This window comes from Mustela nivalis (assembly GCF_964662115.1).
Source record: "Mustela nivalis genome assembly, chromosome: 2".
NCBI classification, from domain to species: domain Eukaryota; kingdom Metazoa; phylum Chordata; class Mammalia; order Carnivora; family Mustelidae; genus Mustela; species Mustela nivalis.
Window position 1 is genome coordinate 181,743,951 of NC_139021.1, and position 25,479 is coordinate 181,769,429.

The 25,479-nt window shown below is 49.3% G+C and overlaps 1 protein-coding gene across 2 annotated transcripts in view; it reads right to left on the minus strand.

The window, feature by feature from the left end:
* Positions 1-25,479, minus strand: part of LOC309859955 ((E2-independent) E3 ubiquitin-conjugating enzyme FATS) — a 202,820-nt gene that overhangs the window by 172,716 nt on the left and 4,625 nt on the right. For both annotated transcript variants that reach the window (XM_082721261.1, XM_082721262.1), the window contains exon 2: positions 9,952-10,024. In XM_082721261.1, coding sequence (XP_082577387.1) covers positions 9,952-10,024 — 73 coding nt within the window. The remainder of the gene's footprint in view (positions 1-9,951; positions 10,025-25,479) is intronic.

A 25,479-nucleotide genomic window follows, 5' to 3' on the forward strand; every position in this document is an offset into this window, starting at 1 on the left:
CTGCATGTACCAAGAGGTCAAACGGGCAGTGGGGGTAGATGGGGTTGCTCTGTTCGGGAGGCCCTTTCCTCCGCTCAGCCACAGTCCAGCTGCCAGAGAAATTCTCCTCTCGTGCTGCAAAGCCGAACACTAACATGACCATTATGTTCAATAACATGAGAAGCTTCAAAAACACATTTAATTCCACGCGTCACTTTCAATTTGGGCTGCCTTTATTTATGTACTTATTTCTTTTAAAGAATCTCTTCTTTAGATGGCCAGCTGGGCACGAAGCTACTCAAACCTGTAACACGTCAGCTCATGGGGCGCCTGGGTGGCTCCGTGGGTTAAAGCCTCTGCCTTCGGCCCAGGTCATGATCTCAGGGTCCTGGGATCGAGTCCCAACATTGGTCTCTCTGCTCAGCGGGGAGCCTGCTTCCCCTCCCCCTCTGCCTGCCTCTCTGCCTACTTGTGATCTCTCTCTGTCAAATAAATAAATAAAATATTAAAAAAACAAAAGACCTGTAACACGTCAGCTCTTCAGCAGGTCCGTTCTCTCCAAGCCCTATTCACAGAATTTCACACAATTTCATGGCAACACGCAGCACTCGTGGGACCGGGACCACGGAGCTGGGGGTGGGGGTGGCCTTTTATTTGCAACCTTTCCCTAGTGACATCAACCCTTTGGAAGGAGTGTGGGACTTAGACAGTTATTTTTGTAAATGTTCTTTTTCTCTCGGGGGCTCTGGACATACAAGTAACAGTAAGGAAGTAGAAACTGATGAGCTTTAACTTAAGGCAGGTGAACATCCCACCAACAATCGTGGTCAGCCCCCCGGCCTCAGGGCTCTGCGGCAGGCACGGGATTCCACCAGGAGAGAGATGGGTGACGTCTGACGAAGGAGACTCAGAAACCCGAGGCTGGAAGGGAGCGTCGCACCAATTCGGAGAGGAGGAAGAAGACAGGGCGGAAAGGGGCGTGTACACAGTGTCCCAGACTGTCCTCTTAAAGTCCTTCTAAGTCAGCCCCGGGGATGTGCCTGACCCCCCGTCCCCAGGGCGCTCCAGGCTCCATAGGTGACTTAGCTCTTTCTTCCCCCCACCTGGCTCATTCCCCCCAACAGCTGCTTACGGCACTCCTAGCTTGGTAACAGGGGCTGGCAGGCAAAATCCAAGCTCCCGAGCAGCTCCCGGTCTGGATGGGGGAGCGGGTGTTTATCAAGTACAAACAAATACCACGTGATCATCACCCGCGCAGCGAGGAAGAGGAAGGGAGACTCCAAGTGCCTGGAGTAGCACTGGTCGTGAGATCAGGGATTCTTCCCTTGGACGTATGTGTGAGACTCTGTAGCCTCGGTTGCTTAGGGGGAAGGGGAAAGGCAGCCTGGTTGAAGCAAAGAGATCAGCTTGCACAGGGCCCCAGGGAGGAGGCACACATGGAGAACGGCGTGGAAGAGATGGGGAGAGAGGGAAAGAGGGAGCTCAGGGACTGGTGCCCCCAGGGCCTCTCAGACCACAGAATCATCTTCATGAGCAACTGAAGGACGTGGAAGGGCTTGAAAGGAGGAAAAGCAGGGCCCCCCAGCTCGTGCTGGCCGTGAGTACGGACTAGACAGAGAAAGCGTGGACGACTGCAGCAGTCCAGACCAACACGGCAGCAGGGCTGTGTCTCAGAGATGATTAGGAGGTAAATCAGAGAGAGGTGGTCATGGACTGGACATGGGGGTGTGGCAGGGGCAGAAAGACTCTTAGGTCTCCTGCTTGAGCAGCCACATGGATGGCGGTGCCATTACCGAGATGGGACAGCCGTCTTAGCTTAGCGAGATATTAGAGCTCCATGGCATCTCGTGCCCAACCTGAACCCAGTCTAGAACCTCGGTTCCTGCCTTGCTGGGGAATGAGTTCCTGGCTTGCCTCCGATTCCTTACCTGATGCTGGGATCCTAGGCACTCTGGGCAGGACCTACCCTGAGTCCCATGCAGCCCATTTCTCTCTCCACGTGCCCCCGCCCTACATTCCCAGGCACCGTGATGTGCTCCTCCATCTGAGGACACTGTGTCCTCTAGCTGCATGTCCCCACTCTGACCTCGTGCCCAGCTACAGTCCACACCTGGCTCTCACCACACTCTCAGAAGCTGAGTCCAAGCTCTCTCTCTGCCTCCTTGCGCCAGCAGGTGTGTTAAGCCCAGCTCCCAGACCATGTCCTTCTGCCCAGTCCGCCACATCTTGGCTCTCCCCACGCCAGGCCCTCGTGGTGTAAGGCCCACAATTAAGACCCCATACTGTGTGCTGTTTTGACATCCGGTGAAACTAAGAAGGCTTCGTCTGGCCAAGTGGCAAATTCCCCTTCCAGCCCTGCTCCCACAGACAAGAGCCCGGCCACACAACCCTCCTGATCACGGGGAGCAGGAGCAGCTCCTGCTTGTCCCTGAGCTGTAGCTTCGTTTCCCTTCCGACTCATGGAATTACTCAAACAATCCTATTACAGCCTCCCACAGGAGGCAGGGGTCACCCCCCCCCACAACAGTACAAAGCCTGCACTCGTTCACTTTGTCCTGCAGTACAAGCCTCATGTGGCCCTGCAGGTGACAGGTGGCATGCTGGGCCCCAGGGCTATGAGCTGTATGTGACCCATGAACTGCCACTGAGTCACCTGCCAGGGGTCAGGTGTTGTGCCCGGCCACGGCCAACACACAGGGACCAGAACCCCTCCCTGACCCACAGGACAAAGTCAAGGCAATTAAAACAGCCCTTATCAAAGAGCTCCGTGCTGAGTGGCCCCTACACATGAAGGAAGGACAACCCCATTCATTTCTTAAAAACACAGCAAACTCCCAAAGACCCACAGTGGCGGTTCATGAGATGCCAGTGACAGCTTCCTGGGCTCCACACCCACAGACTCCGCCGCTGCAGGCCTGGGGGGAGCCAAGAGACCTGTTTCTGGCTCAGGTTCCACGGAGCCCTCGGACGCCCTCTTCCACTCGGGCACCGTTGCTAGAGCAGAGCATGTTCCCCACCCCGTGATTTCCGTACAATCTCGTCTCCGTGCTGGAGAGGGTGGGGCTGCCGCTTAGCCACGGGGCTCGGGCTTCTGGTCGCCCTTTCACCGACAGGTGCTCCTTCCAGCAGAAGCAGGACGCTGGACGCCTGTCTCTCAGACCCAGTCCCTTGGTTCAGGTGAGAATACTGATACCCACAGAGGCCCGCGCGGATAGCCACGGCAAGGCAGAAGGCCTCACATGCTTCGGGGAAGGTGAACGGACATGATGAGTGGTCCTCCTCGTCCTCCTGAGAATAAGAAACAGCGGCCCTCACGGACCCCTACCGGTACCCCCTGTCTCCCCCAGCAGCGGATTCCCACACTTCTAGACGAGCCCCTCTTGCTTCTCGGTACCCAAGAGGCAATGACTAAGCTTCTAGGCCTTGGAGAGGAGACCGTGAACTCTGGCCAGGTGCACGTCTTTCTGGCACAGAGCTACCCAGACGGGCAAATCTTCAGCCGAGCTCTTTGCTTAGCCCATTATTTTACCAATTATTTTTTTTAAAGATTTGTTTTTATTTGACAGACAGAGATCACGAGCAGGCAGAGAGGCAGGCAGAGAGAGAGAGAGAGAGGCCAGCAGGATCCCCGCAGAGCGGAGAGCCCGATGCGGGACTCGATCCCAGGACCCTGAGATCATGGCCTGAGCCGAAGGCAGCGGCTTCACCCACTGAGCCCCCCAGGCGCCCCCAATCATTTCTAAGTTGGCTTACGACCAGGTGATGGGTAAAGATGGGGCAGAGGCAGAAATTCATGTCGGGGGAAAGTTGCTTCCGGCACGATGTACAGGTGATCACAACAAAACGGAGGCCAAGACCCAGCGGCCGCAGGCAGAATTCAGGAAGGGGCTGGAGCATAATGGTTCTCCATCCGGAGCAAGCAGGGAACTGTGACACAGCCCTGTGACAAAGCCACGTGGTCTCTATTTGCCCCAATGATGTTCTACACAAGTCGGCACAACAGACCCCAATGTGTCCCTTTCCTCTTTCGCAGAAAAACAGGAATAAATGTCCTTTCTTCGTGGGTGGTCAGAGAAGCGATGCTGCCTTGTCCCACCTGGGCCCTGGGCAGAGTGGGCACCAAGCAGCCCAGGTAGGAGCCACCTCGGTGGAGGGAGGCTGAGTAGCAGAACAGGAAAAGCACTTGAAAGAGTCTTAGAGAAACCCAAAGGCAGTTGCTTCCCTTCACAGGCTCTCAACTGCTGTCACAAGATCCAATTCCCAGGCTGCTCTGCACGCTCTCCTGGGAAACTCAAGGAAGGTCCCTGGAGATAGAACTGGCTCCACATGGGTCCTTCAGACAAAGAATCCTGTGCAAGCCAGGGAAGAACTTGTGTGTGCTGGTCCCTGACCTTGGGAACATAGAGTGAAACAAGGCCCCTGCCCTCCAAACCAACAGTCTTGATGAGACAAATCTACAAGGGAAACAAGGCAATGCAGGAAGGACTCTAATTCTGGGACAAACAAAGCCGTAAGCACCAAGGATGGGCTAGTTGCATCAGGGAACGCATCTGACAAAAGGAAGGATGTTCACACTCAAAAGATCTAGAAGGTGGTTTCAGAAGAGTCCCCATAGGCAAGGAGAGTGATGGGCAAGTGTAGGGTTGGATGTGGAGTGGCACCAAATGCTGTGCCCTCTGAGAACTGGTGTGATTTCTAAGCAGAGAAGTTACCCTGATTAAAGCTACTCCTAGACCCTGTCCCCTAGATGACTTCTCCTCACAGGCCGGGAGGGATCTGTAAGAATGAGGCAGACGGTGATACAACATGATCAAAACGCCTCCTGCATTTAAAACAAAACAAACAAACAAAAAAACCAAAAAACACATGTTTCTGCCTCAACAATTAGAGCCTGAATAAAAACCAGATTTTTCAGGTAAAACATAAATATGGTATCCTCGCTAGACTTTGTTCATAGAGAAACTGCAATTACAGATTGCAAAGAGAAACAAAATACAACTCACAACCTCTCAAGGTGGTTTTTAAGGGGTAACAGACCAACCCTTCCTTGAGAGATAGTCAAGGGTATGTGTTGTGTCGGGAGCTGTTTGACTCGATGCTAATGAATGTGAAAAGGTATGGTTATGAAGGGAGCAAATCACTGCTCTTATAAAAGCTGGAAAAGAGAAACAGTGACCCTCGAGTTTTAAGTGAAATATAATGACTCCATCCCACTCATCAATCAAAGACCCACCCTTTAAAAACTGCCAGTTATAAAGGTCGGGCTTAATTGATCAGGAGGAAGAAAATTTTATGCTGTCCCACCTTCCTTCCTAAGCCAAGTGAATTAGTAATTAAAATTTCCCGGTGACCTTCATCAATTACCCTTCCATACATTTCCCGTAAAGGATGCCCCAGCAATGGCTTAAAGAAGCACCTGGACCTTCAACCGTTGCTCAGTCCTTAGATTAAGCAGCCTTGTCTGCAGACAGGTAGCTCAGTGATGGGGGAACCAGTGAAAGGAATCTTTTTATAACATACAGAAGGGAAATTTCAAAGCGACTTCCTACCTTCCTCCGATTTTGAAAACAGATGTGAGTTTGGGCAGACACCGTCGCCCCTCCTGCATTTTTGTTCTCTTTTGGTGTTTGGATCCTATTAATCACTGCAATCTGAAGTTTCACACAGGCCAACCAGATGCCAAAGGTCTTGCCAATGGGACGATTTTACCATTAAAAACTCGGCTCCCTGCCCTTCCCACTCTTGGAATTTCCAATGTCAGAAACCGTGGGTAGTTGCAGCGTGCAGGTGAAGGAAGCAAACAGGAAACTCCGGAGACGATGTTCCTTTCCTATTTCGTGCATGAGCACTTCAGCCCTGTTTGCACCAGATACTCCCCTGACCTAAGCTTCTGCAACAGGGGCGTACCCCCCACACTGCTGAGTGCTAGAGTGGCCGGTAGAGATGCGGCGCCCAGAACCACGGTTACCGGAGAGCAAAATTAGACCTGAGCAAGTAGAGAGACTTCTCTAAAGATAAAGTGAGGACAAAGCGACAAAGCGAAGTGAGGACAAAGTCGGCCGTGCACGGAGTACCTCACCTTAGAAAACAAACCCCCAACACCAGTGTGTCCCAGGACAGCGCTGCTCGTCCCTGTCCCCCGCCGCCACCCCCCAGCCGCCACCCCACACACGTGGGCTCCGCAGGTTTTGAAGCTTCGTCCTCTGTCCACCCCGCTCACACAATTTCGTTTGTATTAATCCCAGCTGTTCTCAGGGCTTCTCACACCCTGCCTGGAAATAATGGTCGCATCAGGCTCTTCAACCCTAACCCGTCTTCAGATCACAACATGAAATTGCCAAATGTTTCCTGGCCATCTAAGGCAGGTGGCCTCTCACGAGGAGAGGATGCAAACCCCACAAATTCAGGATCCCCCCACGAGCACCCCACCCCGACTCTATGAACCTCCTGGACCCTGAATTCCCTACCCCACGAATGCCAGCACTCTCTGCCCGGAAACATCTTTCAACCTCCCCTTACTGCAAATGTTCTGTCACTTCCCCAGCGCGCCAGTGATCCAACACCCCCGCTCCTGCACTGGACAAAACCCTCATCACCTCCTGCCTGGACCGGCACACCGAGGAGACGTCCTAGAACGTGGGTCAGGTCGTGCATTCTAGGAACTCAGTATTTACTGAGTCCTCTCTGGCTTCTCAGTACAGATTGAAAACAAATAAATAACTTATTTTATTTTAGCTCAACACAATTCAAAGGCTTTCTAAAAATTCTAGCAGTGGGAGCAGATCCTGAGCCTCCTTCAGAAAGTAAGCCCCTCTTCCGTGGGGTTGTATGGGGTCAGCCTCCTCTGCAGAGACGACCCCGCTTCTGCATGGGAAAGAGTAGGAGGGCTTCCAACATCGGGAAGAACTTGGACAAAAGGACCCACTGGCCCTTCCCAGACTTGAGATTCTGGGAGCTGACATCTGCCTGGCCCGTGGGCTCCTTCTGGAAGAGCTGCCCTGCTAGCCAGGTACGCAGAGGATCAGATCCTCAGAAGCCACGTTTCTAACATTTGACCTTGGCTCCTGACCTGAGGTGACTGAATCAGGACAGAGCCTGAGAAGGTGATTTGACAGACACAAGCGGCAGGCGCAGGCAAGAGGCATCGAGCCCTATTCCGGTAGCTCCAGGGGAGGGCCCACACATTCTCGCTGCCGGAGCCCACGGAGTCCCCTAGGTTCTGGGGCTTTCTGCAACCTGATGGAGCACCTTCCACTACGTTCACTGGTTTCCTAACCGTGGTTTCTCTTGTGTGTGTTTCTAGTCCTTGTGACACCTAATTTGATCTAAAACTCTGCTCTCTCGGGGCCCCAAGGCCACAGAGAAGACCGATCCAGGTTTCACCTTGTGCCGGGCCCCTCTCAGGACGGTGGGGCAGGGACTCTCATGCCCGAAGCAAACTCCTGCTCTTCCCTGAGCCACCAAACTGGACCACAGAGAGCCCCGAGGGCACAGGTGGCTGCTCGGGCCAGTTTTCAGAAAAGAAATGTGTCCACGTGACCTCCTTGACCTAACTTGAGCCAGGCTCCTCTGAGCCTCCGGGGGCCTGTCAAGTCCAGTTTTAGCAAAGAATGCTGCTGAGCCCAGATTTAGAGAGAACCCCGCTGAGCCAGTTTAAAGGACTTTCCCCCACCCCTGACACCGATCGAGCTCTCCCTGGTAATGTTGTAGGCACCGAGTCCCCCACAACGACCGGCGGCAGACCCCGGACTGCCCCGGCTGCCTTCAGAGTTGAGCTCAGTTCTCCACTGGGGTTGATTCTGTCCTGCAGTAGCTCCCAAGTCTGGTCATTTTGAGACCAGTTAACAGGGTCATTTTTCTTTAACAGATGGGAATGGCCTTGCAGCCAGACACACAGAGCCTGGACGGCCCCCCGGAGTGTCGGCCAGCCGGGGAAGCAGGAGCCTGACTCTGACGGACACTTGCCTTGATCCACCCAGCGTCAGGCTTCTCCGAGAACTCGATGTGACGAGGCCTCACCCTTGGGCTCTGTCCTTGGCCTATTTAGTCCACTTTTAGAAAGAATCCTGCTGGTTTCGTTTAAAAAAAAAAAATCCCCCACCCCTGATATCTGATCAAGTTCCTCCTCCCGCACCTGTCAAGCCAACTGAGCCCCCCCTTACCTTGTAGACTTTTTCCATCCATGGACCCCCATCCTGCTCCTTGGCGGCGAATTCCTACTTTTCCTTATATTCGAAGGCGGGGCCAGACTCTCTTCCTTCCTCAAAGACCCCACGTAGTGATCTCCCTGAATTAGATCCCTCTCTTTCACCCTCTTTAATCAGCGTTATGAGTGATTTTTTCTTTAACAACTGCTTGTCTCCTATACGAGAATGCCCGAGAGTTATCACAACCTTTAAGTATCTTTCTACAATTAAAACTTGGAAAATACAGATGTAAAAAGAAAGAAAGAAAAAGAAAGAAACGAGGCAAGGGAAGCGGGGAGGAGAGGGAGGGAGGGAGGAGGGAGAAGCCGGAACATCTGCATCTCCTCGAACATCTGCATCTCCTCGAACATCTGCATCTCCTCGAACATCTGCATCTCCTCCTCGCCTCCTCGCCCGGGCATGTTGGGCACCTCCCCTGCAGCCCGGACGTTAACCTGGGGCCCCTGGGCCAGCACGTGTGAAGTTTCTAAGTCATTAAGCGGCTAAATACCTCGTGAGCGGGACGTCCACCGCAGAAGCGCCCAGTTAGGCCCATTTCGAGCTAAGCTCGTCCTAAGGAAAAGCAGACTGACATGTGCACACCTAGGTCACCCGGGACAGACTGTTCTCTCCACGACCTTGAGTGCTCTGAGGAAAATACGACATCCTTCTCAACGTCCCCAACCCCCACTGTGAAGCAGACCCGCTTCACGAGCCTGCCATCAGGCCACCAGAAACACCTGCCAGGGGACTCATGTTCTCACCACAAGCAATTTCTGGGCTCGGTTTTCAAAGGGTCCAAACAAAATTTTTAACACTATTAAAGAATAAGCTAGAAACCATGCTTTGGGGCTCCAGGAAGGATCAACTCCAGGAAAGCTTCTTTCAAATCATAGCCTTGTCTTGGGCTTACTGTGCCCATTACGGAGAGTTATCAGGTCCCTGATACCTTTGATATGGGCGGGCAGTAAGGGGTAACGGAAGAGAGAAGCTATGCATGTGTATAATCACACACACACACACACACACACACACACACGAGCATGCACATGTACACATGGATATTTTTCATAGAAACCAAGTCACCTACCACATTTACAAATTAATAAGATGAGGATGAAAAATAAAATTTGGTCTATGAGAACATGCTTTTAGAACTTGGTTTTTGCTGGAGTCCCTGAATTGAAATACTCTGTTAAGCTCAGTCTTTTTACAGTGTCATCAGAAAATGGGACCTAAACTACCATCTGATTCCTCTCACGGACACGCGAAAAACAAGCTTGTTTCCACACCACTTATATTAACAAACTTAATAAAAGTTATGAACTGTAACCACCTCGCTGGTGTGGGAACCATGTAGGGGCTGTGAACTGAAGCTTCCCGACAAATGATTTATGAAGGCGCAGAGACGATGCTTACACTTAAATTGTGGCTGCTCTGTTGCGAGAATATTCCGTATTTGTCCCATTACTCATTCCTGGCGGAACCCTGCACCACGTTGGCCCGAACCCCCACCGTCTGCAGCAATCTTGGGTCCCAAACGCACTACCTGAGGCAACCGATATTTCTTCTGCATTGTTTGCTTTTTCAGAGACGGCCAACCTAAAAGCCTGGGTGTTTAGAAATTCAAATCAGCTTCAAATCTTGTCAGAGCCACTGAGCTATCATCTTGGGGTGGGGAGAGATGAGGCTCCAAAGCACATTTTGTTATTAATAAAAATAAAAGAGAGAGACAGCAAATAAAAGCTTGAATGGGAATGCCACCCGGTCAAGCCCAGCTCGTTACCTGCGTTTGAAAGACCTTCATTTCTTTCCCAAGCAGAATGATCTTTGGGGGACGAGAAGAGCCGACTGTGGATCTGGAAGATAAACAGAATCCTTCCCAGTTTTATATTTTTATTTGCCAGATATAAAATCTTCAATAATGTGCATTATTATTTTTAAAGCATCCAGAAACGTCTCTAGAATCTCTCCCATCTCCTAAGAAAGAACTCGGGTTTTAATGAAGACTTATTTCCATTTTCTCCCGTGTTAACTCTGCAAATGAATAAAGGGTAGGTTTCTGACGATTTCAAAATGCACAAGGAGGAGGAGGGGAGGGAGAAAAACCATAATCACCTAATGCGGATTTTGCCGTGGATTTTGCCAGTAGAGCAAAGGACCACATCTAATATTTCTTTTCTCTCCCATCATAATGCTGAATGGGTGTTGAGCTAAAATTGGACATTCAATAAATATTGATGAATTGATTAACCACAAGCAATCAAATTTCAGGAATTAGTCTTCAAGGCCCAATGAAAATAAGATTAATATATACAAAAGTGTTCTGCTCTCTGCAAGTATGATTATGATGCGGACATTCTCTGCCAAAAGGCAAAGATTTGTTTTGTACGTTTATTCTGAAAGCAGCTGGCTGTGGGCGAGAACTTTGGTTTGGGCTTCCAGTCTACAATCGGACTCCAGAGCGCCTCGTTCCAGCCTGGGTCTGCCCCACCCCCACCAGCCGCGGCTCACCCCAGGACTCTCCCTTAGCGCCGAGGAGTAGCTTGGCCAACCCCTGCGGCAAGCACCGTCTCCCATTCTGAATCTCAGTTAACTTCTTAGTCCCAAGCGGAGTTAAGCTTTCCACTGTACATTTCCCATGCTGGCCCTTCTCATCGCCAGCATCCGGTGGGCAGCCGATCTGGGGACAGAGAAAAGCGGTGGGACCCAGAGCAGGGTGGGGCTAAGATCTGGGGACTCAGGCACGGTTCTCTGCCACTCCCTGGGCTTCTCTGCTCTGTGGTTGCCTAGGAGCAACATGAACTATGAGTTCTTATAATGGACGTGTCATAGGGAATACCGGAAACCCATGAAAAGTTTCCAGGAAGGAAGTAAAAGTGCAGCAACATTAGAGGCCAAGATGAGAAATGATTTAAATCCCCAATTCAGCAGAAGCAGCATCTCCCTGTTGCTTTAAACATGATCAAGCAGGTGGGTCTGGAACCCACCTTGGGAGAAGGGGGAACAGATGTGCCGAAGACCCCTCTGGCTGAGCAAAGATTTTAAGCTTCCCATTTCCTAGGCTGTTGCCTTGTCTGGCTCTTTTAAGAAAGATATTTATGTCCATTTTTTAAAATAATGCTATCAAATTCAGCAACTTCATTACCCTGGGACATGACAACTCATGATTAATTTTTATCCAGCAAGTTCTGATTGACCACACAGTCCTAGTAGAGAGCCCCAACCCCACGGTGAACTAACAAGTAACAAATACTGAACATCACTGGTTTGGAACGAGAGTCATCCTCTCTCTCTGGGGTCCTAGCAACTGCCAGCGGATAGCAAGCTGACCAGGCCCCACAGCCCTCTGCATCACAAAACCTGAAATCATCTAGTATAGGCTGACCCTGTACACTGGAGCGGGGTACCACCAATCCAAGAATTCCCAGTGACGGCGGATTCAGGAATCTGTCATCAATACAGGTCTCAATCCAATAGTGACATCCTGAGAAGACTTGGCTTTGACTCTGCTTTCTGCTGGTTGTTCATTGTACTGGCTTCCTATAGAATAGCAACAGTATTTGCCCCAAGGACAAAGTAACAAGAGGGCCTTGTGTGGTCTACACTAGGGAATCTCTGTGGCATTACCAGACACCTCTCTCTAGACACACACTCTGTAAGATCTTCCCTTGGCCCCTTGAATACAAACTCTCTCCCTGACCACAGGGCCTTTGCACATGCTGTTTCAGCTGCAAAGCATGTTGTTTCCTTGGTCCTCTTCTGGATCTTGGCTCACATGACCTGATCATGGGAGTATCTGTAGACACCCATCTCAAAACCAGTTTCCTGTTTTTTAAGATTTTAGAAGCACGCCCGTCCTTCAGCACATGTACCTTGTACATGTGGGCGAGAACTTTGGTTTGGGCTTCCAGTCTACAATCGGACTCCAGAGCGCCTCGTTCCAGCCTGGGTCTGCCCCACCCCCACCAGCCGCGGCTCACCCCAGGACTCTCCCTTAGCGCCGAGGAGTAGCTTGGCCAACCCCTGCGGCAAGCACCGTACCTACATGAATTCATGTGAACCTATAATTGATGTCTGCTTCTGTCTTAGGTACTAACCACTCTTAGAATAAAATTATTTAGCCGTGCTTGCCAATGTATTCCTAGCTGCTAGTATGGGCCAGATATATTGTAAACTCTCAATAAATATTTACTGGAAAAAAAGGGATGGCAGAAGGAAGGAAGGAAGGAACAAACGAATGAAAGCAAGCCTCTTCTCCGGGATAAATTCTGTGCAGCGCCCCTTAGAATCTGCTCTCCTGTCTTCTTGGAGGTCACACCCCTCAAGGATCCTCGTCCTGTCCTCGGTCTTCAACTCTGCCTTCCTCACATTTCTAACTATGTCCAAACCTTTCTCAAAAACAAAACCAGGGGCACCTGGGTAGCTCAGGCGGCTAAGCCTCTGATTCCTGACTTTTACTCAGGTCATGATCTCAGGGTTGTGAGATCGAGCCCCCCGTCGGACTCACGGCTAGGCGTAGGTCTGCTTAAGATTCTCTCTCACTCTCTCCTCTCCCTCTCCCCCAGCTCTCCCCTCGAAAACACAAAAACAAAACAAAACAAACCAACCCAAACCTCCCTCTCACACACGCGACCTTCCTCCCTTCGCCTTCTCACTCACAGCAAGTCTTGGAGGAGATGTGGCCACACTGACTCCGTCCCATGTCCTCACTGCCCATCCGTCCTCAGTTTACCACAATCTAGACGGAGCCGCTATGATCTGTGTCCCTGAAACGCTTCTCACTGTGCTCTCCAGTGGCCCCCTCAGTGCCCGCTCCGTGGCTGTATCCACAACCCCAGTTGGTTATCTTCCTGAAATGCCTCTCCATTCGGTCTCCAGCTCCCTCTCCCCACCCCACCCCCGTCCTAAAGGCCCAGACCACGCAACTCCCCATTCTCAGCCCAGCGGCCTCCGGCCTCCACCTCATCACCAGCCATGTTTCCATAAAGCAAAGCTGGTTATGTCCCTCCCAGCTTAAAATCCTTGAGTTTTTACCCATCCCACACACAGTTAAAGCTCTATCCCCAAAGACATTTTTGCAGCGTGGCTCATAATGGCTAAGCGTCAGAGGCTCCTGAAATATCCAACACCAGGGAATAGCTCCGTAGGTCAGAGCACATGTGTTAATGCATCCATTAACATGATAACAGTGTTCACGGTCCGAGCCGCGGTCTCCACAGCTACAGACCATAACAACATGTCACGGGCAGCCTTGAATGCTATGCTAACTTGGATATTATTTCCTAGGTGACGGGGAAGTTTTAGTGATTTTTGAACAAGGCCAGTGAGTGCTTAATGTTCAGTTAAAGTAAAGCAAGTGGAAGGAGACCAGACTGGAAATGAGGCGATCAGAACACTCCTTGAGAACACCACACTGAGATGAGGGTCAAGGACGTTAAAAGAAACATGACCCCTCACACTCATAAGGGATGTTCCAGCTCGCAAAGCTCTTTTATACTTATTCCCTCCTTTTGACTCTCCAAAGCCCCTGAGAGGTGGGCAGAACACGCAGACTTCTTATTTCATAAAGAAACAAAGATCCAGAGAGTGTGAGAGACCTCAGTGCCCACAGACAAGAAAACGGGGCTCTGACTCCCAGCACCAGCCCTCCTGGCCCCTGGGCTGGCATTCCTTCCATGCCACCTCACCGCTTGCTATCCTTACAGGGTCCAGACTTACCAGCACCACTACCAGCAGAAACTCTGTCTGACACCAACGGGGACACGGACGACACTGGCCACAAAAGGATCTATGGATTCCATCAGGAGCTGGAAGCTGAGCACCAGCGAGAGCTGAACATCATGGATACAGTAATACTAGAACCATCCATTTACAGAAGATGACACACTTTCCAAGGCAGCTCTCATGTTTTCCTCCTTGATCCTCCCAAGTCCGGCCATAATAGCTGGGCCCTAATGAGCAAATATGCTATTGTTTTTGCTGGTTCTGTTGTTTACCAATTCGCCCTTCGAGATAGCTGAGTCCTCAATATGGATCCATAATCCCTTCTCTGCAATTCTGAAATTCATAAAGCTCTGAACTCTGAGAGGTTTTTCTTCTCTGAGTTTGTAGGAAACTAATCTGACAGCCAAACCTTACCTGAACTAACCTGAGGCTATTTATAATATTAATTTATTCCACTTAGTGTGAATATTCATACATTTTATTGCAAAAACATCAGTGAGCTTAATTACAGGGTGCTACTTCAAATCCCGCTAGAAATGTTGTGCAGCGTTACCTGCAGAAATAAAATTAAGAAATCACTGTTGAATCACATTTGGCCCCAAGAGTTCTGGGTGGAGAATTGTGGGTTGGTACAACAGACATTTAATAAACTTGCCGATCCCTGGGTTCAGGTTTTCCATATCTAGTCCCTCATCCAGTTCCCAGGAGATCGTTGGTATCTTTGCATTTTATGGATATGGGCCCTGGAGCATGGAGACATTCAGTAATTTGCTTCAGGTCACAGAGCTACGAAATGCCAGAGCCAGGACCCTCTCCAACTAGAACACACTGTTCTCAACATTGCCCATGTTAGCACATGTGTGTGCATGTGTGTGTGTATGCATGTGCATGGGTGTGTAGTTCATGCGTGTGTGTGGGTGTGGGTGTGCATGTGCATGGGTGTGTAGTTCATGCATGTGTGTGTGTGTGTGTGTGTGTGTGTGTGTGTGTGTAGGGGTGATCAGGGCTTTGTAAAGCACTGAGCAAGTAAAATAGGGACCAAATGAAGAGAAAGGAAAGAAGAGAAAAGAGGAAACAGCCGGGAACTTCTAGTCTACCCAGCACCCTGCCTCCAATACCTCTTCACTCTGCCTCTGCTGGACACAAGCAGGGTCTACAGAGAAAACAGAGGGGAGATGCCAAATCTGTTTATAGCCCAAGGATCAAAGACCAAGGGTGGATTTTGGCTGGGTCTTCTCTTTAAGATGATGGCAGACATTGTCGGGCTCCAAAAAACACCAGGGCCATTTCTTTTCAGCATCCAGTGTTGGCGATCTTACTAGAAGGCAGACAGCACCGTACAGGGCACGTTCCAGCATCGAGTGCCACCAGGTTAACGCAGCCTTTGGGGGCTGGAACAAACTCTCCGTTGCTAATCTGGATGCATGATTGATCTTTGCCAGCTCTGCACGTTTGTACTCAATCTTAGGAATTCTCTTCTGCAACAGTAATTAACGTCAGAGCAGTTTAGGGATCAACAGTGTATTTTCTGGTTAACACCGCTCTGCACCTAGCATAACGCAAAACTGAGATGTATCATTCTGCCATGGCTCCCTCTTCATGCTTCATCTCTTCATGTTTACATCTGGTTTAACTTTTTCTAATCTAAAATAAATCAGCATGAAAAGCTTTAGATTTTTCATTTAGATTCTCAATTGCCTTTTATTATGGAGATAATATCCCTTATCTGATTGCAAATGGCGGGACTGTTCCCTTGTTAGGATCTGCAGGAAGATGCCTCCCTCTCTCCTTGCTTCTCCTTCACTTTTGCTGTCAAGGGTGGTGTGTGGTGGGGTTCTGGTTTGGAAATAAGGCAAAACAGGCTGTAAGGAAGATGCATTATTTTGATCATTCCTCCTCTTGTGAGACTCCTGGAAAGCAGCTTCCCCCAGCTGCCTAATGAGAAGTGGTCCACGGAGAGTTCACTCTCCGTTTTCCCGCTAGGGTGACTTCAGCCCCTGTCTGTTTGCAGGGATAAATGAGAACAGCCATGGCGAGGCACTTGGTTGGAGATGTCTATGCAAACATGGGGGGGGGGGGGATAATGCCGTAATATGGGCGTGTTAATTACCCACTCACAAAGTCAAATTGAGCTGAACTATTTTGTATATCAAAGAGGTAGATTTCCCCTGCTTCCTTAAGTATTCCTTTCAGCATGTTCTATTATGTTTCCTATCATTTGCAACATTCTTTCCTTACTCGAAAATGTGAGCTGATGAGGCCAGAAGCCGAATCCATTTCTTGTACCAGGTAGAAACCTTTTTCCCCAGGAACTGTTTGCCGTCTCTGACTACTCTCCCTCAGTTAGAGCCCCAAACTACTTAAGCACTACCCCGACTTCCCTTCTGAACACCTCAGGGAGTCGGGAGGATTCGATTGCCCACTCCACCCTCTGACTCTTAACTCCATCGCTGCCATTTTTCTTCTTTCAATAGAACAGACACAAACAAACAAAAGGGACTAGGGTATTTCCTGTTCTTTGGCTCCCCTGTTCACGTGGAGCTCCTCCCTTGGGCCTGTGGGAGAAAGACCTTACTATCTCATACCCGTGGCTGCTGTTTGCAACAGTGTTTTTCACCTAGACCGGCAGAAAGCAGTCTAAATGGGGCCCTTTCACACCATCTCACAATTAGAGAAGGTGATGACTTTTACTTAGTGAGGAATAGCAGAATTGGGTCCTTAATGGCTACAGAACAGAATGATATCCACAGCGACTCGAGAGAGTGCTTACCTTGTGCCAGGCACTGTACAAAATGCTTCACAGGCATTAAGCAATCTCCATGGCAACACCAGAAGGAAGGTACCATGATATTGCCATGCTAGGGTTGAGCAACCGGCATGCCTGGGATTCTTGTTCATGATGGCATCAATGATAGGATGATAAACAGCTAAGTGCTACTGAGCTATTGCTATAAGCCCAGCTCTGTCCTGAGCGCTTTCTGTCCACCACTTTCTTCAACCCCTGCAAATGCACGGGATGAAGGCAGGGGACTATTATTAACTCCACTTTGTATAGGAAGCAATTAATCCTGGAGAAGATGAGAGTTCACGCAAAGTCCGGGTAAGAGTTAAGAAAGGGTAGAGTTAAGATAAAAATTTTACGTGCACCTGCATCAGGGCCTGAGCCCTCGCCTCTCTGCTGTCCCAATACAACATGATCCATTTAATTAAGATGCCGAAAGTTGTAATGGAAACTTACTACAAGTCACACACACACATACACACAAACACACACACGCAACTGCATACTGCATGATTTCAGTTAAAGACATGCCAGACCTGGCAAAAGTTAAGTGGCAGAAAGCAGTTCAGTGGCTGCCGGAGGCAGAGCTGGGGGAAGGTATTGAGTACAAAGGGCACCAGGGAATTTTCTGGGTCGTGGCTATGCCCTATATCGTGATTCGGTGCTGGTTACATGACTGTATGCATTTGTCAAAACAAAATGAATGGTACACTTATAAAATGTATGAATATTAATGTATGTAAATTATACATAAGGCTCCATGTTTTTAAATGTATCATGAACAAGCTTCAGTGGAGGTTAGAGTTTCAATTCAACACAGAGTTACTGAGAGAAATAAGACAGGGACCCTGACCTCAGAGATCTCATCATCTAGTGAAAGAGAATCACCTTATGCATCCTTATGCATTTTTTTTTAAGAGAGAGCATGAGAAGGAGCAGGGTCAGAGGGAGAAGCTGACTCCCTGCTGAGCAGGGAACCCCATGCAGGACTTGATCCCGGGACTCCAAGATCATGACTTGAGTCGAAGACAGTCACTCAACCAACTGAGCCACCCAGGCGCCCCACCTTATGCATTTATAAACACAAGTTAGCACAGGACCAGCTTCACAGGTGCGAGATGCAGGCAGCACAGGGTAGCGTGTACTCAGAGGAACTAGCAGGTCTGAGGTCGCCATCTTGAATTCCTTTTAATTGTGGTAAAATATACGTAGCATAAAACTTAGCATTTTAAGTGCATAACTCAGTAAAACCAAGTACATTCATCATGTTGCGTGATCATCACCACCGTCTGTCTCCAGAACCTTTCCACCCCCACAAACTGCAAACCTGTACCATTAAACACTCATTTCCCGTTCTCCCTGCCCCCATAGCCTCTGGCAGCACCAGTGTACTTCCTGTCTCTGTGGATTTCACTACTCCACCGACTTCGTGAAAGTGGGGTCAGTCAACACTTGTCTTTTTGCGACGGCTTCTTTCACTCAGCCTCATACACTCCAGGTTCGCCCACCAGGTAGGTGGTCTTCCTTTCGCTGTGTTGGTAATGTCCTCTGATGCACACAAGGTTTTCATGCTGATGAAGTCCAATTTATGGACTCTGGATTTTAAAATAATCTTATCTTTGAACTTGTGTGTCATACGTGGACTCCCAGAGGACAGCGGAGGACACCTGTGGGCAGAAGACAGGTGCAGGGTGTGTGCTTGCTGATTTCCCTGATGCTCCGGTCACAGGCAGCGCCCAGGTGCCCCTCGCTCATGGGATTCTAATGAGCCTACCATGCATGGAAGTTCAACAGACTCGAAGGGAATACAGGGTAAGCAAATCACATCTAGGATCGAATAAGCTGAATGATGACAGCCCCAAGAGGCCACGCTCCCTACTGGAAACAGACTTACTTCAAATGCAGAAAGAAGGCAGTGGATTTCTAGGAACACGTGTGACTGAGCAACCCAACCACAGCCTCTCTTACTCATGTTGCATCTGCGTTAGCCACCCGCATGCGCTGCACACGACACCTCAGAAGGAGACGGAGAGAAGGACTCTCTTAGCCCCTTTTTCTCTCAGCCCTTCCTTGCCCAGCAAGAAACTGAAGCTACAGAGTGTTGGTCAAATAAGGTTATATCATGGGGGTGCCTGGGTGGCTCAGTGGATTAAGCCTCTGCCTTCAGCTCAGGTCATGGTCTCAAGGTCCTGGGATCGAGCCCCACATCGGGTTCTCTGCTCAGCAGGGAGCCTGCTTCCTCCTCTCTCTCTGCCTGCCTCTCTGCCTACTTGTGATCTCTCTCTCTCTGTCAAATAAATAAATAAAATCTTTTTTAAAAAATGAGATTATATCATGGAATGAAATAAAAGTTTGAGTTGATTTTTGCAGTGTTTCCATTGTTCTAGGGAGAATGAGATACATACTGGCACGTATGGGATTAATGCAATAAAAACCACCATCTTAGTGATTCCACATGAGTTAAATGCTTTTATATTTGTGCTAAAATGGCATTATGAAGTATAAAGATGACCGTTAAATTCATGATAATAATTTAAGATCTTAATTTTTCTTTACTTAAGCCAACATTAAAGAACACATTAAAAACCACCAGGACAAATCAAGTGAAGACAGTGGAAGGAGGGAAAAAGACACTTCAGTACCTTGAATGACTATATATCTCCCTGACATCCTAACGTAAGGACCACATGTTCCTTTGGCACTGGGCCCCACGAACTACATAGCCAAGACTGAGAAAGTGGCCATTTATTGTGGAACTCTTCCCCAGAAAGTCTTCATACTGTTGTTTCCTGGGTGTCTGGTAGCTAGCATGGCAGCACATGGGCCCTGGAGATACAATGAGGCATCTTCCCTGAACAGGACGTCAGTGGTGAGGAACAAACAACGCCCACGGGAGCACACTGCGTCTCCTGGGGCCCTCTCTGCATACCCATCAGTCACGACCTGATCCCTCTGGCACACAGGGCCCAGCTCACCATCACCGCAGAAGGTGTCCTCCGACTCCAGGGAGCAAAGCAAAGCCACTAACCAGAACCAAGTGCCTAGAAGCCAGCAGTGTCCGGAGCTCATTACTGAGGAGTTGAGCACCTCTGTAGCTAAAATCATGGGTTTCACAAAGTCTGTGTGACCAGAGGGCTGGATCAGAGGATCTGAGTCCTGTTAGAGAGTAACTCTTTGGGGCTGACCAGCTCACTGCTGGCTGCAGGCTGCTTTGCTGGGAAGAAGCTTCTTGTCTTCAATAGAAAATGGCAAGCAATTTGTTGTCTGCTTTAAGAAAATAATTCCCCCATTTGTCTTCAGCCCTATTTGTTTCTCTTGACAAATTATTATTCCTAAACTCTGGATGTTCTCCAACGTACTTATTTTTGGAGCTGTCTTGAAGTCCTTCCTGGATGGAGAAGGGATATAAATTAGAACCCCAGAGGGAAAATTAGATAATGTCTCTATTTGGAATTTGATTAATGAAAAGGGTAATGAAACAAGGGACCTCCATTTTGGACCTTCACTTGGGCTACCTAAAGCCAAGGTCTGTCTGTTGATCACCGCAAATGACGGAGGCTGGAGGGAGTCTGGAGGGAGCCTGATACAAGCATGGAATCGAATCAGAGGCAGATCCCTTGCGTGCACAAGGTCAGCAACCATCACTCATAACGGCTTCAGATTTTCATCTCAAACACATCTCACACTTTTGTGTATCATATTCATCCATGGATGCATCCACTCACACATGCGTCCCACAATGCTCCTAAAGGTCACCTGGTGCTGAGGGCATAGTGGTAAGCTAGAGGCAATTAAGGGCACCTGTCCTCTGGACCTCCTAGACAGAGGTTCCAACTATGTGCTTACAATTCCAAGGCCTCCTTCTATTTCCTTTTCTGCACAGATACAAAAATTTAAATATAGTGTAGGAGAATGCTAAGACAGCTCCCTAGCTTCCCACCCCTCAGTGCACATGCCCCATACATTCTCTCTCCTTTCAGTGTGAGCAGAGCCCGTGAGGGCTCTCACTTCCACAATTAAGTTATATTCTCTGACAGAAGGGTTTTGCCTATATAATTAAGGATGCTAATCAGCTGATGTTGAGTTCATCAAAGGGAGATGATACCAGGTGGGCCTGGCTTAATCAGGTGTCTCTCCAAATTAAGTCCGAGAGATTCAAAGCAGCAGATTGTCCTTTTGGCCATGAAAAAATTAAGCAAACATGTTGCGAACTGCCTATGACTGGAGTCACGCGGCAAGGACCTGAGGACAGTTTCCAGGAGCTGAGAGTGCCAGTTGAAGGCCACCTACAAAATGGGGACCCATTCCCCAGCCACAAGGAACTGAGTGTGAACAATCGCCAGTGATGCTGTAAAAGGGCCCCGAGCCTCACAGCCTCATGTGACACCTCGGCTCAGCCTGGAGACTTCAGCAGAGGGGCCAGCTACCCCACACCGGGATTTCTGACCTATAAAACTGTGAAATAATAAATAGGTGTCACCTTAAGCCAATTATATAATTTGTTTTATAGGAACAGAAAAATCATACAGAGAGCCTCTGCCAGATTTCTTTCCCCTTTTCTCCTAGTCCATCAGAGCTGAAACAATCCTACACTAAAATGATATTATCTCAGCCATAAAGAAATTTAAAAACTGCCTCAGTTAATTATGCAGTGTGATCACAAAGAAACAAACATATTCCTTGCACCAGAGAATGCTGATTGATAACCAAGTGACCACCATTGGGAAACCTGGAAATATATACTATTTAACACAGCTTGGGCCAAGCTATTTACGTGTACTTGACAAACAATGCTCTGACTTATGTCCCATTACATTCGGAAAAATTTCAGCTATTATTTCTCCAAAACATTTTCTACCCTCCTCCCCTCCCCACTTTCTGAGATTCTAATTATATGTATGTTGGATCTGTTGATATTGTTGTCCTGCAGGTCACTCAGGTTCGGTTCTCTCTCTGACTCTCTCTCCCCTCCCCCTTCCCTTCCTCTCCTCTTCCTCTTTTTCTCTTCCATTTAGAAATTTCACTGACCTTCTCTTCCGTAACATCCCATCTCCTGTTAAACCCATCTTGTAAAATTCCCCCCTCAGAGAGTCTTTTTCTTTCTTCTAAGTTCTATTTGGTTCATTTTTATATCAACCATATCTTTCCCCATCATGGTAATATCTTCCCTTAAACCCCTGAATCTAAAGAGAAAACCATAGTTTTCTAACAGCTTTTTCAAAAACCTTGCTTTTTAGTTCCATCATCACTGTATTTATAAATCTGGTTCTATTAATCATGATTTCTCCTGGTTAAGAATCATCCCTTCCTGTTCCTTTGAGTGTCTAGGGAACTTGGTCTGGATGTTAGATATTTTTTAATTTTATATTATCGCTTGCTGAATTTCACTGTAATCCTTTAAAGAGTGTTGAACATTGTTTGGGCAGGCAATTAAACGGCTTGTGGAGGAACCTGATTCTTTCAAGAATTGTTTTTAAAATTCTTATGGGATGGATCTAGAGCAGCCTTTACTCGAGACCTTGTTTAGCATCTTTCCAAGGCGTGACCCTTCTAGAATCTCTACTGAATTTACCCTCTACTCAGTGAGATCTTTCTATTCTGGATGGTGAGCAACTTAAACGATGCATGGCCCTGAGTGAGCTCCGAGAATTGTTCACCTTATTGTTTTCCAGCAACTGTACTTGCTTGGTCCACTGTTCTGTGTCTGGCCTCATGGTACAAATGAATATTTAGCCATAGACCCAATTTCTGAAACTTCTTCTCTGCCTGGCTGCCTCCTTTCAGGTATGGTTCCCTGCAAGTGTTAGCTGCAATTCTAGAGACCACTGGGTCCTACTGAGGTATGGTTTTCTCACTCCTCCCCCCAGGAGTTGCCAGTCCTTCTGCCTGGAATGCCTTCTCCTTCTCCACGTGTATCCCATATTCCCACCTTTCCTCCCAGTCACGGAAAACTCCCAACCTTCCATGAAAAACATGTCCAGATGTCCCCTTCCCTGTGCAGCCTTGCCAAGTTTTCTCGGCCTACAGCTCAGTGTCGACGCCCTGACTTGGCACTCCCTGGGATGCCGGCCTCCCTCCCCGGAGGACAAGCAGAGCCAGGAATCCTGCCTTTAGGACCTCCGTGTCCCCAGCACCTAGCGCAGTTCCTGGCACAGAGTTGGTCCTTGATGATTTCTTGTAAGTCAGCTTTAATCCTTCCGCTCCGCAGGAGAGGGAGGACAACGTGGGACCGACGGTGGGAAGTGAGCACCCAGGTGGGACCCAAGGACCAGGAGGAGGCGCTTGGTGCAAGAACTACGGGAAGGAAATCTTCCTGAAGCGGACGGAGAGACAAGTCAGCACAGGGGTATCATGCCTCTCACCGCCCGATCCTGGCACAGATGGCTTTGTCTACAGCCAACCTGAACAGCCCTGGGCTCCCAGTTGCTGCTGCCAGGACCAGGGCTGCTCCCGTGTCTCCCCAGGCCCCAGACCAGCCGGAAGCACACCCAAGACGAGGACATGTCGGAGACGGACCCTCGTTCCGCCGCTCCCTCGTCCCCATGCAGCCTGCTCCAGGGATCGAGCCTCACAGAACTTTCTCTTTGGAAAAATAGGGCTCATGTGCTTCACACAGCTGTGGTGAGGATCAATGAGGCAATTCAGGGATCGAACAAGAGCCCCTTTTGTTCCGTCTCCATCGCTCAGCGTTCCCGGCACACAGTGGCCCAGCCACTCTCCTCTCTGACCGTGCCGCCCCTCCCCCTCCCCATGCCCCTTGGCTCTGGCTTTCTCGACACAGGCCCGTCATTCTGGCTTCACTTCCATCTCCTCCTTGGTTCATGCTTTTGAAAAATACCCATCTGGACGCTCCAGATCGGGGTTTTAGAACCGCATCAGAATGACCTGGATTTCATGTTAAAAACAGAAATTTCTGGATCCCACCCTTCCCAGAGCCCAGGGCTCTACATTCCTAGACCATCCTCCTGAGGATTCTAAAGGACACTGAAGTGTGAGGGCCATTCACGCCTTCCTGGGGCGGTAAGCTCCTTTATATCCTTGTGAGTCTTCCAAGGGAGGGTGCGTCTTACACGGAAAAAATGTCCTGTTAATACTTCCTACCTTCTCTCTGACTTTCTCAGGCAGGAACCAGATGTGGAAAAACTCATGTTCTTAACAGTCCCTTCTCAAAGGTGGACTTTGCAGCTGACCATAAGAACTAGGTGGGTTCTAACCGGGAACCGTGCATTCAGCTCAGGGCCAGTTTGCTGACTAATGTCTGAGTTGCTTGGGGAATGGAGAATACCCGGAGCCAAGAGCATAGACGGTCACAGGACCCTGTTCCTTGGCACTCTGAGTGTGAGAAAGGAGGAAGACAGATATTTGCACCAATTTAAACAGGACTACATGTCCAGAAGCAGCATCCTTAAAGCCCGGGTTACAATTAGCCTGGTCCCAGGGGTCATGTCTCTGTGCCACGGCATTAGGGCAGGCTTGGGGATGGCAGAAAAAGGTATACTGGAACTTGAACAGCAGCAACCCACTTTTATGAGATGTTGCCTCTGCCAGTCCTGCGGCTGTGCCCTTTGTAGAGATTCTCTCCCTTAATCCCTGCACCAAACCCAGGAGGTAGATACCATCCTGGTTCACATGAACACAGATGGGGAAACTAAGGCTCAAAGTGGTCAAGAAATTTTCCAAGGTCACTCACCTAACAACCGGGGTCACTCACCCCAGAAAGATGCAACCCAACGCCCTCACTCTTAGGCACATCACCACCATTCACCTGCCATAGCTCCTCCCTTGGTCTGGCTGAAAGATGACGCAGGTCCCCCACCTATGCCCAACGTGCTGATGGACGCCGGCCGTAACAGTGTCAGATTGATCTCAAGAGACTACAAGTGTTCTGGGTCGAGCTGAAGGTCACCCACAACAAAACACTCAGAGTACAGCTAATCTGGAGACCTCAGTCACCAGCTGTGCCTCCTGAGGCAACAAAACCTGTTTCAGTCCTCTGACCCCCTTGTACCTCTTGAGAACCCTGCCCTCTGACGTCCAGCCTCCCACTGACCCAGGCAGGGAGGAGCTGGAAGAATGTGGCCAGTGGGCAGCACCGAGACCCGAGAGTGGTTATTTCATCTTTTGCCTCTTGCACTTGCTCACTCCAACAGCAGGAAAACATTCTGCTAAGCCCAGAGTGCTGTCTCTTGACCCTGGAGGGACATCAAACCTGCCCAGGGAGCTCCTTCTCCTTCCAGCTATGATGAGACAGACAGATGAAAGCTAGGAAGCCATGGTGTCCAGAAACCAAACGAAAAGCAACGGGGGTCTGCGATCCTGGAGGGAGGGGGCGTGAGAGAAGGGAGCCCTATAATTGTCCCCACCAAAAGGCAGTTTTCAGGCTGCAGAGTATAAGGGGGAAGATCAAGAGAGCCTGGTGTCTCATTGAGCAGAGAAGGCAGAGATCACGAACTGGAGAAGCTGAGCCAGCTACAATTTGGGGCTAAATACTGAAGAGGGGTGAAAGAGAGTTCTAGCGACCAGCAACGGGTCCCTCAGGCTTTAGCTGAATACTGATTTTTGCATGCTTAAGAGAACACTGCAGAAGACCAGAGAAAGAACGACAAGGAAGTAGAAGGTCAGTCACATCTGAGACCTTGCCCAGAGCTGGAAACAATTCATGTTCCCCTGGCTCTGGTGGAAAGATCTCACATACATGGGACATTTAGTAGAGCCCTCACAAGGGTCATGCCTCTACAATGGGGCTAAGTTAGCCCTTGTCCAGGGCTTCTTAGCCTCCATACTGTGAACATTTCAGGTGGCGCA